A 19,427-nucleotide genomic window follows, 5' to 3' on the forward strand; every position below is an offset into this window, starting at 1 on the left:
CTCTGATTTCAGCTGCCAGCAACATGGACCTGAACGAGGCGGTAAAGATTAAGTTGACACAGTTCTCTGGTAATATGTCGATGCTCTTGGTCCCAACTTAAAACATCATGCAATATAGATGCCTAATGTTGCGCTCTCAAGATGACAAGCGCGTGCTGCTTCCCGTATCTTTTCCTGCGCAGACTGTATTTGAGACAGAATTGTCTCACTTCGGGGAGAATTGGGAAGGCCCGGGTAGTCTCCATTCTTTCCTCTGCCTGCGAACATATTCTGTACTGTTGCAACATAATAGCGCCTTGTTTCGCCCCAGTGTTTGGACCCTGAAATGGCTTCAGGTCCAAACACGGAAACACAGATACAAGGGCATGGTTGATTATGTCATCCCGCATCCGGCCAAATGTCGTTCCGGAAACTGCAACCTGAACTGGAAGCGGCCACCTCAGCAAGAATACCACGTGACAGCACCTTTCTGGTACGGACACAAGCACAGGCCACACAAATCCCGGCTAAGGACAGCAAGAGCGGCAAGCACAGCTGCCAGCAGTGGACAGCAAACAGCGTGCAAGCACCACCTTCCATTGGGTGTCGCGCAACAAGTTCAGTGCGCAACAACCTGGAAGGAACCGGGCAGGCCAGGCCAGGTAACGTCCTACCTAAAATAATCTCCAACCTTCCACTCTCGTCTCTCTCACACGCACTACGTATCCCGTACCCATCTTTCCCATTCCCTCCACCTCCCAAACAAACCATCATCACCGTTTGCCCTCCAGATTGCCATCACTGAGAGGTGCATCGTAGCCGGAATCCACATCTCATCCTTTTTGCTCTTTGTTTCCCTGCATTAATTGCCTTTTGCGCATTCATTCGGGTTGCAAGGAAGCTCGTCCAGCTCCTTACTCCTTTCCCTCACTCCACAGCACCACGTCGCCTGCCACGAATTCCCGCGACCCCCGACGATAGCCTAATCCACCACTTGGAATAAACGACGCCTAGCTTGAAAGGCACGGTTTTGCATCTGGAAGCTTCCTGCGACATTTACCGCCATTATGGCGCCTCTACCTATCAAGTTCCAGGAGCTGATCCAGCTCCAAACTGCCGGTGTTGAAGATGCTTCGATCGGCTTCAACTCCTGCGTATGTTGCTACCTGACCTAACCTATCCACATCGTCAATGGCATCATTTCCGCTGACATTATCTTTCCCAGACACTGGAGTCAGATTCGTTTGTGTGCATCCGGGAAAAGAAGAACGAGGCTGCCCAACCCGAAGTCGTCATCGTCGACCTGAAGAACGGCAATAATGTTACACGACGCCCTATCAAGGCCGACAGCGCCATTATGCACTGGTCCAAGCAAGTCATCGCCCTCAAGGCGCAATCGAGAACACTCCAGATCTTCGACCTTGAGAAGAAGGCAAAACTCAAGTCTACAACCATGAACGAGGATGTCCAGTACTGGAAGTGGATCAGCGAGACCTCGTTGGGCCTGGTTACAGATTCAGCCGTTTACCATTGGGACGTCTACGACGCCACCCAGGCTGCGCCTGTCGAGGTTTTCAAGCGTAATGCCAACCTTAATGTGCGTTCATAAGGCCTCTTCGAAATGCGTCTTGCCGTTGCACAAGCTAATCAGTTAACTCGCAGGGCTGCCAAATTATTAACTACCGAACCAACGCCGAAGGCAAGTGGATGGTTGTCGTCGGTATTTCCCAACAACAGGGCCGCGTCGTCGGTTCCATGCAGCTGTACTCCAAGGACCGCGGTATCAGCCAAGCTATTGAGGGTCATGCTGCCGCCTTCGGCACCCTGCGCCTGGAGGGTGCTCCCGCAGATACCAAGCTCTTCACTTTCGCTGTGAGGACAGCAACTGGCGCGAAGCTGCACATCGTCGAGGTCGACCACGCCGAATCGAACCCCGTTTTCCAGAAAAAGGCGGTCGACATTTTCTTCCCTCCGGAAGCCGTTAGCGATTTCCCGGTAGCTATGCAGGTGTCCCAAAAGTATGGTGTCATCTTCATGGTTACCAAGTATGGATTCATCCACGTTTATGACCTCGAGACTGCTGCCTGTATCTTTATGAACCGCATCTCCAGTGACACCATTTTTACGACCTGCCCTGACGATGAATCTCGCGGCATCGTCGGTATCAACCGCAAGGGTCAGGTGCTCTTCGTCTCGATCGACGACGCCAATGTCATCCCCTATCTTCTGCAAAACCCGGCCAACACCGACATGGCTATCAAGATGGCATCACGAGCTGGCCTCCCTGGTGCTGATAATCTGTACGCCCGCCAGTTCGAGCAGCTATTCAACAGCGGTCAGTTCATGGAAGCGGCCAAGGTTGCAGCCAACTCTCCTCGCCAGTTCCTCAGGACCGCCGAGACGATCGAGAAGTTCAAGGCTCTTCCCCAACAACCTGGCCAGATGTCGTATGTCTTGCAATACTTTGGTCTCTTGCTTGACAAGGGCGCGCTCAACGAGCACGAGTCTATTGAACTGGCTCAGCCTGTCCTTGCCCAGAACCGTCTTAACCTGCTGGAGAAGTGGCAGAAGGAGGGCAAGCTCACTGCATCTGAGAGACTCGGTGATCTCGTTCGCCCCCACGACCTGAACATGGCCCTTACCATGTATCTCAAGGCCAACGTTCCCCACAAGGTTGTTGCTGGCTTTGCGGAGACGGGTCAGTTCGAGAAGATCCTGCCTTACGCCGCCCAGGTTGGCTACCAGCCCGATTATGTGCAGCTTCTTCAGCACATTGTCCGTGTTAACCCTGAGAAGGGAGCGGAGTTCGCCACAGCCCTCGCAAACCACGAGGGTGGCTCTCTGGTTGATATCGAGAGAGTGGTCGACATCTTCCAATCCCAGGGCATGATTCAGCAAGCAACTGCATTCTTGCTGGATGCTCTCAAGGACAACCGACCTGACCAGGGCCACCTTCAGACTCGTCTCTTGGAGATGAACCTGATGAACGCCCCGCAAGTTGCCGATGCCATCCTCGGAAACGATATGTTCTCGCACTTCGACAAGACGAGGATCGCGACTCTTTGCGAACAGGCTGGCTTGGCTCAGAAGGCTTTGGAGCTTTACGAGGACCCCGCAGCCGTCAAGCGTGTTGTTGTCAACATTGCGGCCACTCCCAACTTCAACCTGGACTGGTTGACCGGTTTCTTCGGCAAGCTGTCTGTTGAGCAGTCCCTGGACTGCTTGGACGCCATGATGAAGCACAACATCCGCCAGAACTTGCAGTCTGTTGTTCAAGTTGCCACCAAGTACTCTGATCTTCTCGGTCCTGTTCAGCTGATTGACCTGTTCGAAAAGTACAAGACTGCTGAGGGTCTTTTCTACTACCTCGGCAGTATTGTCAACCTGTCCGAGGACCCCGATGTCCACTTCAAGTACATTGAGGCCGCCACGAAGATGGGCCAGTTCAACGAGGTTGAGCGCATTTGCAGAGACAGCAACTACTACAACGCCGAGAAGGTCAAGAACTTCCTGAAGGAGGCCAAGCTCCAGGAGCAGCTTCCTCTTATTATTGTTTGCGACCGCTTCAACTTCGTCCACGACTTGGTTCTCTACCTCTACCAGCAACAGCAATTCAAGTCTATTGAGACATACGTCCAGCGCGTCAACCCTAGCCGGACGCCCGCCGTCATTGGCGGCCTCTTGGACGTCGACTGCGACGAGAGCATTATCAAGAACCTCCTGTCGACCGTCAACCCCGCCTCGATTCCCATTGATGAGCTTGTGTCTGAGGTTGAGACGCGCAACCGCCTCAAGCTCCTCTTGCCCTTCCTCGAGGCGACCTTGGCCGCCGGTAACCAGCAACAGGCTGTTTACAACGCTCTTGCCAAGATTTACATCGACTCCAACAACAACCCCGAAAAGTTCCTCAAGGAGAACGATCAATACGACACTTTGGTCGTCGGTAAGTACTGCGAGAAGCGCGACCCCAACCTGGCCTTCATTGCCTACTCCAAGGGTCAGAACGACCTTGAGCTTGTCAACATCACAAACGAGAATGGCATGTACCGCAACCAGGCCCGCTACCTGCTCGAGCGGGCTGACCGCGAGCTCTGGACCTTTGTGCTTAGCGAGAACAACATTCACCGCCGCTCTGTCATCGACCAGGTGAACGCTACTGCTGTCCCTGAGTCTACCGACCCTTCCAAGGTCTCTGAAGCTGTTGCTGCCTTCTTGGCTTGCGACCTTCCTCTGGAGCTCATTGAGCTGCTTGAGAAGATTGTGCTCGAGCCTTCGCCGTTTAGCGACAACGCCAACCTCCAGAACCTCCTGCTCTTTACCGCTGCCAAGGCCGACAAGGGTAAGGTTATGGACTACATTCAGCGTCTGGACAACTTCAGCGCTCCCGATATTGCTTCCGCCTGTATCGACGTCGGTCTCCACGAGGAGGCTTTCGAGATTTTTAAGAAGACTGGCGACAAGTCCGCCGCCGTCAACGTTCTAGTTGAGAACGTCGTCAGCATTGACCGTGCCCAGGCTTACGCTGAGGAGGTTGATCTTCCCGAGGTCTGGAGCAAGGTCGCCAAGGCACAGCTCGACGGTCTCCGCGTCAGCGACTCTATTGAGTCCTACATCAAGGCCGAGGACCCCAAGAACTACGAGGAAGTTATCGAGACTGCTGTTCACGCCGGCAAGAATGAGGATCTCGTCAAGTACTTGCGCATGGCAAGAAAGACGCTGCGTGAGCCGGCTATCGACACCGCTCTAGCCTTCTGCTATGCCCGTATGGACGAGCTTGGCGAGCTGGAGGACTTCCTTCGTGGCACTAACGTTGCCAACATTGAGGAGTCTGGAGACAAGGCTTATGAGGAGGGTCTCTACCAGGCTTCCAAGATCTTCTACACCAGCATCTCCAACTGGGCCAAGCTGGCTACTACTCTTGTCCACCTCGAGGAGTACCAGGCTGCTGTTGAGTGCGCCCGTAAGGCCAACAACATCAAGGTCTGGAAGCAGGTGCACGAGGCCTGTGTTGAGAAGAAGGAGTTCCGCCTTGCCCAGATCTGCGGTCTTAACCTTATTGTTGATGCCGAGCAGCTTCAAACTCTTGTCAAGCAGTACGAGCGCAACGGATACTTTGATGAGCTCATCAGCCTTTTGGAACAGGGCTTGGGTCTGGAGCGTGCCCACATGGGTATGTTCACTGAGCTCGGTATCGCGCTCTCCAAGTATCATCCCGAGCGTTTGATGGAGCATCTGAAGCTTTTCTGGAGCAGAATGAACCTGCCCAAGATCATCCGTGCTTGCGAGGAGGCAAACCTCTGGCCCGAACTGGTCTTCTGCTACTACCACTACGATGAGTTTGACAATGCTGCTCTGGCTGTCATTGAGCGCCCCGAGAACTCGTGGGAGCACCAGCAGTTCAAGGAGATCGTTGTCAAGGTGGCCAATTTGGAGATCTACTACCGCGCCATCAACTTCTACCTCGAGCAGCACCCCTCTCTGCTTACTGATCTCCTTCAGGCGCTTACACCTCGCATTGATGTCAACCGTGTTGTCAAGATGTTCGAGAAGAGCGACAACCTGCCGCTCATCAAGCCTTTCCTCATCAACGTCCAGTCACAGAACAAGCGTACTGTCAACAACGCCATCAACGACCTCTTGATCGAAGAGGAAGACTACAAGACTCTGCGGGACTCTGTTGAGAACTACGACAACTACGACCCCGTTGAGCTTGCTGCTCGCCTGGAGAAGCACGATTTGATTTTCTTCCGCCAGATTGCTGCTAGCATCTACCGCAAGAACAAGCGGTGGGAGAAGTCCATTGCCCTCTCCAAGCAAGACAAGCTCTTCAAGGATGCCATCGAAACCGCCGCCATCTCAGCCAAGACCGATGTTGTGGAGGACCTGCTCCGATACGTAAGTTCACATGTTGTTGAAGAAATTCTACATCTACTAACGTCACATTTAGTTCGTCGATATTGGCAGCCGCGAGTGCTACGTCGGTATGCTCTACTCCTGCTACGATCTCATTCGCCCCGATCTGGTGTTGGAGATCTCTTGGCGCCACGGCCTCAACGACTTTACCATGCCCTACATGATCAACATGTTGTGCCAGCAAACTAAGGAGTTGGCGACCCTCAAGGCCGACAACGAGGCCCGCAAGAGCAAGGAGAAGGAGAAGGAGAAGGACGAGGACAACACTCCTATTCTTGGTGGCAACCGTCTCATGATCACCGCCGGTCCCGGCGGCATGGGCGGTGGCTCTCCTGCGCCATATGGTCAGACAAACGGATTCGCACCTCAGCCCACTGGCTTTGGATTCTAGACGAGGGTGCCCATTTATTGTTGGACGTATGTGCCTCAGCAGCAGCAGCAGCAGCAGCAACTGTGGCAGCAACCGTTGTCCATGTCGCCACATCCTATGGCTACAGGCGACATGAGATATTTAGCACTCAGACCGACGTGCTAGTTGCCAAAAAGAAAAAAAATTACGAACGCGGACGGAGGCGTTGTGTTATCCGAGGGTACCCTGTAATCGTATCTTCTTTGCTCTCTGGACGGATGAGCTTTTCAGGCAGGCGGATGACTGTTATGTGAGGGAACAATGGAGATGTGCGAGTTTCATTATTTGCACAAACGAACCTAGACTCGCCATTACCGATTTAGGGATATTGCGAGCCTGAAGCTTGCGCCCACAACTGTATGATAGTCTATTGATGTTGATTTTTTTTTATGAATACTCATGTGCAGGATGCGTAGTGACGGGACAGCATCTGATGACTTGACGTGTCGTAACCTGGTCTCGTGGAATTCTATAATGGCAGTGACCCAGCAACTAATGTCTAGCGATCCAGGTCTGAGTCAAAGACATGGATCCCGCCGGTACCTACAATAGTCGCAAGATCTGATGGTGGCGGGATATGGCAATGGCTTAGGATCGCGGTAGGGTGCCATCCAGGTATCACTTTGAATGAGATGACATGTTGAAACCCGAAAACTGAGAGCCAAAAAAAAAAAAAATAAGGACACGCAGATGACCCAATGCTGAATTCGCAAAAGGTGATTTATCGCTATTACTAGTGTATATATATGAAACCCCATCCGTCTTTTCCTTACATGCCATGCCGTTCTAACATGCCGTACAATAGTTGAAACAAAGTATTCATGAAAAACAGGATCAAAAACCCCAGGACTCCTCTCATTTTTTTTTTAATGTTGGTCTGCTCTTTCTATGGATTGAAGCCGGCTAGATTAACACACACACACGCACAAACACACTGGGATCTATGCGGTCAGGCTACGTTCCTTTTCTTTAGGCTCCATCACGGGCTTGGCGTCGGTGATCTTGAGCCATTCCCCGTTGAAGGCGTTAATGAGCCAGTTGCTGAGTTCTGCGTGGATTTTGTTAGCCACAGCTACGGGGAAAATAGGGCGCAGGAGGAATTGTGAGACTTACTATCGTAAACAATTTTGTTCGCATTATGAAAGTAAATACCATGGTCGCTATCGGGGAAAACATGAACGTCATAATTCTCAATACCCTCGAGGTTGAGCTTGTCTAGGAGCGTAAGGGTACTCTGGTAGTGCACGTTGTCGTCGGAGACGCCGTGCATCATCAACCAGCGCACATTGCCCGCCAATGCCGAGACGTTGGTGATGGCCGTCTGCTTGTAGCCGTCGGGGTTCAGCTGTGGTGTGCGCATGTAGCGCTCGGTATAAATGGAGTCGTAGAACCGCCAATCGGTGACGGGCGCGACGGCCATACCGTAGCTAAAGGTCTGGCCGCCGTCCATCTCGAGCGTCTTGAGCGCATTGAAGCCGCCGTAACTCCAGCCCCAGATGGCGATGCGGGAGGGGTCGACGTACTTCCTGGCAGCCCAGTTCTGCGCGGCGGCGATTTGATCGTGGGCTTCCCAGTGTCCAAGCTTCTCGCGGACAACCACGCGCGCTTTCCGCCCAATGAAACCCGTGCCGCGGCCGTCAACGGTGACGACGATGTAGCCCAACGCGGAGGCGATGTAGGACTGAAAGTCGACGGAGAACTTCTTGCTCACAGACTGCGAACCTGGTCCGGAATATTGTTGAAAAAGAACGGGGTACTTCTTCTTCTCGCTGAAGTGGGGCGGACGCCGCTCCACGTAGTTGAGCTCAACGTCGTCGACCTTGATGGTGCCGTACTTGAGGATGGGAAGTTGATATTTCTTGGCGTTCTCGGCGAGTTCAGTATTCTGCTCAACAATGTGCTCATACTTAACGGGGTTGCCAGGCGTGCTAACGACCTTTTGCCAGGGGACCTTGGGGCCATAGTAGGACAGAAGACTGAAGCCTGCGCCGCTGGAGAAGGAGATGCCGTAGTAGCTCTCTAGACTGGTGTCGGTGAAGGGCTTGAGATCGGAGCCGTTTAGGTGGACACTGTAGACGTGGCGCTGGATTGAAGACTCCTTGGTTGATACGAAGTACACCAGATTGTTCTTCAAGTCGACTGCAGAGGGGCCGTCCACGACTTCCCAGTTACCCGAGGTAAGGTAAACGGGTTTAGGGTTGTCCATCGGGGAAAAGTAGGCAATGTGGTCGCCGTTGTCGTGGATAACCGTATCGACGTAGCCATCCTCAGGCCTTCCATTGGCTGGATCAGCAGGAATGAATTGGGTCTCGTGAGAAATCTCGAACCATCCACCATCGATTTTGCCGACATCGATAGTGTTTACTGTCTTGCCAGTGCGAGCTACGACATCAACGAGGACCACCCGCATAATATCACTTACACGGTTGGTCTCCTTGATTAGGACCTTCTGGTTAGCCCACAGGACCATGTTGATGAGTCTATCGTCGTCGGGGAATGCATCGGAAATGTCAACTGAAAAGACGTCGCCTCGCGTTACGTCATAGAACAACACGTCCACTACAGGGTTGTGACTGCCCGCACGAGGGTACTTGATGCGCTTCTCGTCGGGGTACGTCTCTTCGCCGGGAGGCTTCGTCTTGCCGGTTGGCCTAGAAAGGAAGTATTGCAGGGGATACTCCGGGACGCCCGTTTCGTTCGTGCGCAAGAAAGCGATGAACTTGCCATCTTGAGAAAACCACGTCGCGCTATTGCCGGCAAAGACTTCCTCTTCATACACCCAGTCAGGGATACCATAGAAGTACTCGGGGCCACCATCCTTGGTGATCTGTGTCACCTTCTTGTTATCCAGATTCCTCAAGTAGAGATTGTTGTCTCTTGTGAAGACAATGGCATTGCTCTGCGGGCTCCAAGTCGCAAGCTGTACCCGGCCGGAGTCGTTTTCAGGATCGAGCGGCTCAACAGTCTGAGTCTCGACATCAAAGATCCAGTACAGTGCAGTGAAGGAGTGGCGCCAATTGTGCTGGCGGCCGGTCGCGACCAGCACCTTTTTCATGTCCTTGCTTGGCCAGGTCTCGAATGGCGTCAATTGCTTGCCATTGTAGTCGATCCAGGGGTTCTTCATAAGCGTGCGACTCTGGACAACATCAACAGCCACTTGACGAGCCTCCTTGTTGCCCGACCTGACGTCCTCCACGACGAGATAGTCCTTGCCCCGGGCGCCCTGCTCAAGCAACAATCCGTCCTCGCCGTTCGGTCCCTCAATCCAGCTAATCGAGTGCGAGTACGGCGACCAGAAACCGGACATAACCTGGTCCAGCGTCACCGGCTTTCCGGACCCGCGCTGTGTGGCCGACGGGTCGTGGTCGACCTGGCTCCCGTGCTTATAAGACTTGTTGGACAGAAAAACGAACAGGGCAGTTCCCCATGCGAAGATGAAGGCGGCGGCCAACAGCAATAGCCCCCTCTTGAGCCCGCGGTCCATGCCGACGCGGCGGCCTACGCCGGTAGATGCCATTAACGGCCCCGTCTCGGGGTCATTCGTATCGGATTCCTTAACGTCATTCTCGTCGTCGAAGTCGTCGGGATTGTCGGCATAGGCAGGGCGGGAGGTAGACGGAGTGCGGCGTCTTTGGGAGGCGGACGAAGAGGAGTACGCAGCCTTCTCAGTCTGCTCGTGCAGGCGTTCGAAAACGAGGCTCGTGGTGGAAACACTCGAGATGGACGACTCGTGGGACATCCTGTTGTCCTCGGCGTCGGTCGGTTGACGAGAGGCGGTAGCGACGGATGGAGCGGCCATTGTAAAGACTGATGCCTCGGCGGGCCCTGATATGGAGCCAAGGGAGGATAGAGGAAAAAGATGGGATCGAAACTACTTGGATTTGGTTATGACGTGAAACGGCATGCTGTCTCGAGGCAGCTTCAGCCCTATTTTGGAATTGGAAGGACGCGACGACACCCCATGGATCGGAGCGTAGTCTCGAGACGGATGTGAAGTAGAAGAGGGGGAAAGGGTAAAGGTAGAGAGGGTCAAAGGGCGCCGGAGGGGGTGTGCGTGTGTGTTTGTTGTAGGTGGGAGAGATCGTGGAGTGGCGAGCCAACTATTGCTGGGATTCGGAAACAAAGGGCAATCTGGAAAGTTGGAGTTCGTATGCTTCGGCGGCGGACCCCTGGTCTGGGGGATCTGTTCGGAGGGGGATTAGTGGTGGCGGGTGGATTTGGCTTAGCTGGCCTGGAATTTAGTGTCGCGGTGCTGCTGCAGGGCCCCCCTCCAAAATGCGTAGTACACGGTAGTGCGTGTCCTCCCAATGGAACGGAAGAGCTCTATTCACGGATGCGGAGTGCGGCAGGGTGGACTTGGCCCGTTTCAATTGTTACATTCCCAGTTGGTGTTAGCCGGGCATTTGGGACGAGACCAGCTACAGTAATCACACTAAGCGCACTGCGAACTGCTGCACCTGATTGACGGGTTCTGCACGGGCCTGCCCCGCTGGAAGGGGTAGCAGTGCATATTTATGCCTTATCGTGCCCAGAGCAGCTGCCGGCCCTTGTAGAAGGATTTCGGCTTGATGCAAGACCGCTCTGAAGGCCATTTCAGGCAGGTTGGTTGGTCTTGATTAGTTGGAAAAGAGAAGTCTCGTTTGCACAGTCAATGAGAACTGCCACTTGCACTCGAACAAAAAGTATTTTCATGAGAACATATATAGCTCAATGCTGACTGATTCTCATTGAGCCAATCCTCAATTACTTTTCTGGAAAGCTGATGTAAAAACACTCAAAATCATTAAACACCGTCTATCGAGTTTCAAAACACCTATGAAAACAAGCCTAAGGGAAAAAATACAAAGTGGTATCAACCTCGCATCGACACCCTTAAACGTCCCCCCCCCCCCCCCCCCCCCCCCCAAACCACACGCAATTGAAACCATTACAACACACCCTCTCCTCATCCATCCAGCTCACACATTCTAGTGATGGTGAGTAAGCTGCGGCGCAACAGCCTCGTCATCGTGAATCTTCTCGACCACGCACGCAGTACCGTAGGCGCACGTCTGCGCATAACCGCCCAGGTCCGCAGCGTCGAAGCGCAGGCAGATGATGGCATTGCCACCGCGCTGCTTGCACTCGTTGACGACGCGGCCCAGCGCATCGTTGCGGCAGTTGTAAAGCATCGTCGTGAACCACCGCAGCTCGCCGCCCGCCAACGACTTGATTACCATTGCCAGGCTCGCGGCGATGTTGCGAGATCGTACCGAGAGACCGTATACCGCACCCAGGGTGCGAACGACGCGGTATCCCGGGATGTCAAACATTGCTGTGAGTAACTGTTAGCTGCCATCTATTACTGGTGAGTCTCGTGGTGAGTGAGATGTACTTGTGGTGATGACGCCGCCGGTCTCGGTAAAGCAGTGGAGGTCGGACAGCTCAGGTGGGATGTGGGCGACATCGTCCATCTTGGCGTCGGACTTTCTGCTAGTGAAGCTCATGATGGTAAAGTTTGTAAGTGAAGGCGATGCCTTGAGTAATGCTATTGTTGATATGCTGGTAAAGCGATAGTAGTCTGTTTATGTTCGCAAAAAGGATGAGGTACAGCTCCAAAGATTACCACAGGGCCTAGAATCCAGGATGCTTATATACTTCTCCGCCATGGAGAGAAAAACATGTTCACCTTTAGGAATATCCTCACGTCTCTATTCTTTCCTCGCTGTAAAACTATGAGGCCAGCAACAAGCTGGTAAGTCGGGCATCACAATCGGCCCCACCCGGCGCAGGCGCAGTCTCGCCATTGGCCCCGCCCCGAACCGTATTTCGTATCTGCATCGACGAGAGGCAGAAACGACGGTCCCGAGTGGCTAGTGCATTCCCGCGCCCCAGATCAGGCTGTCCGGTGGCTCTTGGCAGGGCACTACTGAGCGGGTGAGACAGCTGATCGGTGGTTTACGGTATCGAGCCTTGCGATCCCCTGTATTTCCGTGCTCACCGGGATTCTTCGGTTTGGGATGCGGGCTTGTTCGTGTGTAAGATGATGTCAAGTGCCTAGCCGCCGCGAGATGCGATGTTTTTGAGCAGTCGCGTGCTTCAGGAAAAAGCTTCGCACGGCACTTTTGAGGGTTTAATTGATCCTCATCCAAGCAACAATCGGCAACTCCTACTTGTCGAAATTGTGCTTTTATTGGCATCTTGTCTGTTTGTCTTGTTCAGCGAGCTCAATTGTCTCCCGGTCCCCGCCGAGCAGTCTCCGTTTGCAGCCATGCGCAAGACGAACTGGAGAGGGCAGCCTTGCTGGTTGACATTCGTTATGCAGGGTTCTCGCGGTCTCTGTGCCCATAGGAGAACGACTTTGGCCTCGCTGGCTCTCCTCTCCATGAGCAACTAGCCAAACGGCTTACGGGCGGAATATCGGGACTTGACGACTTTACCCGGACCGCTCAGAGCAAACGACAAATAGGACTCGGTTCCGGCTCAGCGATCCCAGCAGCTTCTCCAAAACGCAATTCATTTACACGATGCGACGCGAAGAGCAGATCTCCGAGATTGGCGGGGTAACCCAACCACCAGGGAACGAGGATATGGCCATTCGCTAGGATGAAAGCGCAGCTATCCCGCGTCGTCGGAGTCAGACCGCCGTCGTTGGATTAGGACATTATACGGAGGTTCTAATTTGCCATTCTATTTGCCGTGTGTCGAAAATGGCCACAAAAATGGCTATATTTCCTTTACCGAGTGAAAGTCTGGCTTTTTCACTTACATACCTCTGGCCTTCTTGCAGAGCCATTATCACCACCAGAATGTACGCTCTAACAATCCTAACCCTCCTTGCGGCCCAGGCGCTGTCCAAGCCCCTGAAATGCCGCTCGATAATTCGGTGCCCCTTGGTCTTCGATGGCAGAGTTCCGTCCAACGCTCTTGTAGCCGACTTCGATGTCGCCTCCGGCGGCGGTTGGAACCCGTTCAACCCCTCGTACGTCAAGGGCGCGAACCTTCTGTGGTCCGATATCATTGTCCTTCCGGATACCGGCCCCTCCCGCTTCGATAAGGACTCGGACACGCGAGCTCTGGAGGTGACGATATCCGACGAGAGCATCTTCATGAACCAGCGTGGTTTCCGGCGGGCGGGATTGCAGTTTAGCAAGGACGCGAACAACGGCAGCCCCGCGAATGTGGGGGTCAAGACGCTGCATTTCAGCGTGAAGCAGGATTTAGAGAGGCCGTTGAATCTGACGCATGAGTACCTCGTACGTTGAATTCTAGGCATGCCTTGAACCCTAAGTATGAGTTGGCTGACTGAGCTTGACCAAGAATGTCTGGCACGAGACGGCGGCGTACGATGCGAACCAGTTCAATTTCCAAGTCGGCACCATCATCGGCCAGACGGGCTTGGCCGAGGACACCTTTAAGCTCCTGGATCGAAATAACAAGCAGCTTTGGTCGACACCCATGGAGGCAAACGGCTCGTGGCAGAATTTTGCATTGACGTTGGACTTTGATCAAAAGTAAGCCTTTGGTCGCAGAGAGAAAACGCGAGAGAGATACTGACGTGCCTCAGTACAATTCAGGTTTGGTACTCGGCTGAGGACGCACCCCTCGAGAAGCAAGGCGAGGCCATCTCAGCCAATCTCGCGGGCAACGGCCAATACCAGATTGGGATTCTGAAGAAACCCACAGGAACCGATGACGTTGTTAACTCGGGGTACCAGTCGAGTAACTTGGACGAAGGTCAGATCTATGGAGGCATCTTCATTGAAGATAGCACCAACGGTTGTGTGTCTACCTGAATCTGGTGGCCGAGGCCTGTCTATTCATCTATTTCTCTATGTCTATGATCTCATGTTTACTATAAAACGTAAAATCACTGTAAAACTGGGCCCGTTAGTCATGCGAGAGCCTTGTAGATCAATTCTGGATATCGACTGCAGTGAAGCTTGCTTTCAGAGGCGAGATACTAATAACACCATTGAGCGAAGCCCATAAATCCTCGCCTTCGGGACTCTCCTCGGCTTGACGCTTGATATCGGCCAGCTGTGGTGCCCACCGAAACTGGTACGTCCTTGAGATGGCCAGCTTCTCAGGATCGGCGGCGACGGGACTGAATAACCCCCCCGTGATCCAGCGTCCCTGTGCAGTAGTTGTTATTCTCACCGGGCGATCTTCGATATCGGCCAGCATCGGCACGTTGACGCTGTACACCTCGACTTCCGGGTGCCAGTCCCTGACCAGATTCCCAATCACCGCAACGGCTCGCACGCACGCAGCTTGGATGACTTCATCAGGCTGCGGCTCCTTGCTACCGAAACTGAGTGCCACGGCCCGCTTGTCACACTGCGCTGCCTCCATGGCGCCGCCCACAGTGCCGCTGCTAAGGGCATACACGGTACTTGCGTTGCGGCCGTGGTTCGGGCCCGAGACGACCAGATCGAAATCTGAAGGGGCGAAGCCTGCATGGAACAAACCAATTTGAGTGCAACTAGCAGGCGGGCCGTCTACAACAAGCCAGCGGTGTTGGCGGTCCTCAGTCTCGGCGCAGCCGGGAACGGCACAGGTCTTGTCAGCGAAGGAGGCAGGGCATCTGCTTGCGGCGGTTAAGGTCTTGCCAACGGCGTGGGCTTTGCCGATCCAGGAGAGCGGACGATCAGGAATGACAACGACGGTCTCGTGGCCTGCGTCGTGCAGAGCGCCGACAAAGAGAGCAAGGTAGGGCGAAACGGACGACGGCGGACCGTCGTCGTTGACTACCTACAGGCAGTGCATTAGTGTCCGGTCGATTATGCGTCATAGTATGCGGTGGTCAAGATGCATATCGTGGTTAGGTAAAGGGTATTACCATGAGGCGCATTTTGGCAAGTCGCCGAGGTCCTTTTGGGAGATGAGACCTTGTCTTTGCAGACAGATATTGACACTTTGGTGATAAAAAGACTCTGCGTTCCCATAAGACTGGGTGTGAAACCACGTCGAGGCTGAGTAGGGTTCGCGGGATAAAGGGAAAACAAGGCAACCAAGGCCAAGAGCAGGCAGCCAGGCGAAGACTTCAGGTGTACAGGGCGGTGTACGGGGTGTATGAGCGCAGACCAGACTACATCTAGGAGAGACTATGACGCTCCCGGTCGCTGGAAGAGGAAGTAACTTTGCTTTTGAAGGAGCTTGGAGAAGTCGAAGCCTGGTCAAGTGGGCTCTCAGTCTGACTCTTTCGAGGTGCGGTCATGACTTTATCCGCTGGAAGTGCGTGTGTGAATCATTCGCTCCATGAGCTTGACCCGCTGAAGATGCGGCACTTGCGAATCGGCCGGGATGAATAATAGGCTAAGGCCAAAAGAGTAGAACAGAAGTTGTTACAATAATGCCTCAGCCTGGATTGCAAGCCATAGAAGGCCGCGGAATTGAAAACGAGGCATCCTGAGTAGTGCGCCTTGCGAGTTGCCCAGCCTGCGCCCTGTCTTGCTGCGGCTTACTCTGTTTTTTTTTTTTTTTTTTTTTACCTTTCAAGGTACAATGTGTTCTAGGAAAGAGGTAATTGGGTATTGGGTATTGAGGCAGGCGCTCAGTGTCAGAGTGGAAAGTGCACTTACCTTAGATATGTAGGCGGTAGATTAGATACCAGTCTTACGTACCTTAACCTCAAGTCCGTTGGAAAGCCACCCACTAGAAGCCGCAGCATAGCGGAAGTCTTCCCCGGAAGCTCAGTGCCTTCAAGGGATGTGTAACACACCGAAAATGTCCACCAGTGTCCGGCAATGGTTGACCGGTCCACTCAGTACTGCAGAGAAACACACTAACACTCGCTAGCCGAAAGGACCTCACAGGAGCAGGCGGACGGGTACCCAGACTTTTGTCCTGACCACTCATCTTCATCATCTCATCCAAACACATGTCATTGCCTGGTACGATCCAATCAAACATACAGCCCCGTAGAGAACACAAGGCTGCATGAAGGCAGACACACACACATATTAAGATGAGAGACGCTCCCTTTCGCCCACGAGGGCGACTTCTTCTTGCCACATCTAAAAAGAAATCTACAAACACAGCCTCTTCCAGGAGTGGCTTCACACAGCTAGACATCGTAAGCCTTATTCAGCGTTGGCATGGCACATAGGAACAACCGCAACAACATCCGCAATCATAACGCCGCTTTTTGGGCCGGACAGCCTGCCCATAACGGCAGCCAGCAATGGGTCGAGGGTTACGATTCATACTCCCAACCCGTGGGCTCCTCCGACTTCCTCAACACGGAAGCGAAGAGGAGCCCTCAGTCATTGATCCAGTATGTCTCCCTACAACCCGATTCCAGCTTCGAAGAAATACTAAACTTGCATAGGGAGTTTAACGCCGATCTCCCCTCCTGCCCCGAACCCCAGGGCGTTGATTTCGGTCAGTTCCCAATCCTGCACACCAATGGGGCTCGAGCTGATTATACAGACTTCTCGTTCGACCTTGCCATTGGGAGTTCCCTCTTTGAGAACCATGATCTCGGTGTCGATGTACCAGGTCTAGCATCTTGCGGTCTTGCCCGGACGATTAGCCATGCGAGTTCTAACGGGATAGACGAGGTCGAGTCAGTCACCTTCAGCCAAAGTGACGAGCTGTACGAAAGCTTCGGCGAGGGTATTTTCAACAGGCTCAACAGTCCAGCGACGACAAACTTCTCTGAAGTGATAGTATCTAGCAATGCTTCATTGGATGATGGCCCTACCGTTTCGAGACGCCCCTTTCTCAATATACAAACCGACGGAAGGGACTTGTCAAGAAACGCCTTGTTGTACGCTTCGTCATACCCGTCCGACGCGAGCTACATTGGCCATGGCCTCTCAGCGGGCGATCTTACCTCGCGGAATACACCAACGACTGTTTCTAAGCAGAATGGTAGCGCTTTGTCAGTTGAATTGTCTGATTATACCGAGTTTAGTCCCAGTCCAACTGCAGCATACTATGACGACTGGAATACCCCGTTTACAGATGAGATGCCCGAGGCTCTCAGCCAGTCACCATGGGGTAATGGATTTCCGCCGGAAGACTTCATATTGATTGACCAGGACCAGTCGGGGCCTGCCCTGGTGGTACACCCTCCCGAGGCTTCGGGACAACCCAACCGGATGGATGACATTCAAGCCTCGACCATGTTTCCAGTCTCACCAATACATCAAACTGATGACGTGTCATCATATGTCATTCAGGGCGGAATACAGAGCAACCTAGATTCAGAGATTCAAATTGGGACTGTTAGTGCTACGGGCCGTCTAGAAGTTCCCTTTCCTAGGCCGTCTTCGAGACCACGTCGCCCTTCAGATCCGACCCGGCCAAGCAGCGCTCTCAACACTCAAACCCGAACTCATCGGGTATTGAAGTTCAACGACCACCGGTCATCTCGTCCCACTGCCTCTAGACCCATCCGTTCACAATCTCCATTGTCGCTGAGCCGCTCCGACGCATTTCAACGGTCAAGCCTGGGAAATGTTGCATGCTCAGGAATGGCCGCGCCAGTACCCATCGTCTCTGGCTCCAAAATGCCAGAAACAAAAGCCATATCGCCAACAGGTACAAGTCCGAGTACTCGACAAGGACCTGCCCGCGGAAGGCGCAGCGGGCCTATGAACTCTGCATCTCGCGAGCAAGCCAAAGATACGCGGAACAAGAAAATGGTTTGCATCCGGTGCAAGCACTCCAAGCAAGCATGCAAGAGAATCGACGACTCGCCTGATAGTCCTTGCTCTCAGTGTGACAAACACGGCTCATCAAACAAGTGGCCAGGTCCTTGTGTGAGAGCCCATTTTGAAGATATTATTCTCTCCGGATCGTGCAACTACATTTCCCAGCGGACCATCAACCACCCATCTGTAGATGGTACCAGACGTATTCGTAAGGAACTTCCGAGAGGGTTCCCTATCGACAGTATCATCGCTACGTTAGAGCGTGTCCGATACGACTTTGACTTGCGAGTTTACTACGAACATCAGCCCGTCTACGTGCTGAACCTCGAAAAATGCTACGATTACGTCCTGAGTCTCAGCACACAAGTAGGCAGGGCAGACGATAGTCTGCGGTCCTTCATTGACAAGGACTTGGTTCGCATAGATTCGAAAAGCGAGGAGTGGGAAAACTGCATGGATAACCTGGGCCTCCTCCGCGACAACCCGCTGGCCCTCTTTTGCGTCCTCAGTAATATGCCTAGTCGCGCTCGCTACTCCTACGTCTACAAGAACAGCTTTTCCCGTGCGCAAGAACACTTTATCGATCCAGAATCTCCAGACGAATCCGAAAACCTCGCCTTAGCTGCCCAGCTCACCCGCATCATCAACCGCAAAGTAGAGGTGAAGGCGTTCGCCTACCTCCAACGTACTCTACACAAGTCTGATAATCTCTCGGAGACAGAGCTGCTCCCTCTCTTGCAGACGATGGGCTACATCCTCACTATGCTGCGATGGAAGTCCTCATGGTGGGCTGTGACGCTTGGAAACTCTTTGGCCAATGATGACGAAGGAGCGAGGGCGCAATGTCAGAATAGGGTTCTGATGCTCTGTCGCGTCTTATACTTCTACTACTGCAGCGTGCGGAGGAAGCTTGCGATGTGGTCCACGATCGACGCGCTGCGGGGAGTCCCGTCGAAGTACCCCGACACTGAGAGTGAGGTGTGGGATGATTTCCCCGGAGATGAAACAGCGGATGCATTTGAGGCGTGGATGAGCAGAGGTCAAGAGTTGGTAGACAAGGCGGGAGCTCTGAGGGTGTTGGACTCGATGGGTTTGCTGGCTTGACGGCACTCAATGTCATACGGATGATATCGCCGTCAATACTTTTGGATTGTGCTCTGGGACAGCCTTGATTTTTTTTCCCACAGTTACCTTTGATCGGTGGCCTTAGACTCGGTGGTATCCCTAGTTTTTTGGAGCGTTTTTTTTTTTTTTAAGGTCACCCGTATGAAGCGAAGCGGCACGATGCAGGACACTCGATACCGGCGGCAGTTCAAACATGACAATCGTTTGTGCAGGATACCACAAGAAAGTCGGGCGTTGTCAGGGAAAATAGATACCAGTATAATTCATAGACTTGCAAGAGTGCGCATGTACTTTAGTAGTTAGCTGTACACTGTAAACTATTTATGTTTATTAAGTATTTTGATTCGCTTCAGGGTTGT

At 53.2% G+C, this 19,427-nt stretch overlaps 6 protein-coding genes across 6 annotated transcripts; 3 read left to right on the forward strand and 3 right to left on the reverse strand.

The window, feature by feature from the left end:
* Positions 1–1,046: 1,046 nt before the first annotated feature.
* CTRU02_205253 (clathrin heavy chain) lies at positions 1,047–6,283 on the forward strand (the record flags this gene model as incomplete). The annotated part of the gene is made up of 4 exons (XM_036722550.1): positions 1,047–1,133; positions 1,205–1,576; positions 1,642–5,874; positions 5,927–6,283. 4 exons carry the CDS (start codon positions 1,047–1,049, stop codon positions 6,281–6,283), a joined length of 5,049 nt encoding a protein of 1,682 aa, XP_036585447.1.
* A 959-nt stretch (positions 6,284–7,242) lies between these two features.
* Positions 7,243–10,100, reverse strand: CTRU02_205254 (dipeptidyl aminopeptidase b; the record flags this gene model as incomplete). The annotated part of the gene is made up of 2 exons (XM_036722551.1): positions 7,243–7,349; positions 7,415–10,100. 2 exons carry the CDS (start codon positions 10,098–10,100, stop codon positions 7,243–7,245), a joined length of 2,793 nt encoding a protein of 930 aa, XP_036585448.1.
* Positions 10,101–11,268: 1,168 nt separating this feature from the next.
* Positions 11,269–11,787, reverse strand: CTRU02_205255 (UPF0145 domain-containing protein; the record flags this gene model as incomplete). The annotated part of the gene is made up of 2 exons (XM_070204526.1): positions 11,269–11,625; positions 11,647–11,787. The coding sequence occupies 2 exons, from the start codon at positions 11,785–11,787 to the stop codon at positions 11,269–11,271; spliced, it is 498 nt and encodes a 165-aa protein (XP_070061630.1).
* Positions 11,788–13,089: 1,302 nt separating this feature from the next.
* On the forward strand, positions 13,090–14,076 carry CTRU02_205256 (uncharacterized protein; the record flags this gene model as incomplete). The annotated part of the gene is made up of 3 exons (XM_070204527.1): positions 13,090–13,536; positions 13,601–13,794; positions 13,815–14,076. The coding sequence occupies 3 exons, from the start codon at positions 13,090–13,092 to the stop codon at positions 14,074–14,076; spliced, it is 903 nt and encodes a 300-aa protein (XP_070061631.1).
* Positions 14,077–14,194: 118 nt separating this feature from the next.
* On the reverse strand, positions 14,195–15,134 carry CTRU02_205257 (tubulin-tyrosine ligase PBY1-like protein 1; the record flags this gene model as incomplete). Its single annotated transcript, XM_036722555.1, has 2 exons — positions 14,195–15,034; positions 15,123–15,134. 2 exons carry the CDS (start codon positions 15,132–15,134, stop codon positions 14,195–14,197), a joined length of 852 nt encoding a protein of 283 aa, XP_036585452.1.
* A 1,246-nt stretch (positions 15,135–16,380) lies between these two features.
* CTRU02_205258 (zn 2cys6 transcription factor) lies at positions 16,381–19,047 on the forward strand (the record flags this gene model as incomplete). Its single annotated transcript, XM_036722556.1, has 3 exons — positions 16,381–16,559; positions 16,614–16,666; positions 16,715–19,047. 3 exons carry the CDS (start codon positions 16,381–16,383, stop codon positions 19,045–19,047), a joined length of 2,565 nt encoding a protein of 854 aa, XP_036585453.1.
* Between the last annotated feature and the right edge of the window lie 380 nt (positions 19,048–19,427).

The sequence above is a fragment of the Colletotrichum truncatum genome, assembly GCF_014235925.2.
Source record: "Colletotrichum truncatum strain CMES1059 chromosome Unknown Contig_0003, whole genome shotgun sequence".
NCBI lineage: Eukaryota > Fungi > Ascomycota > Sordariomycetes > Glomerellales > Glomerellaceae > Colletotrichum > Colletotrichum truncatum.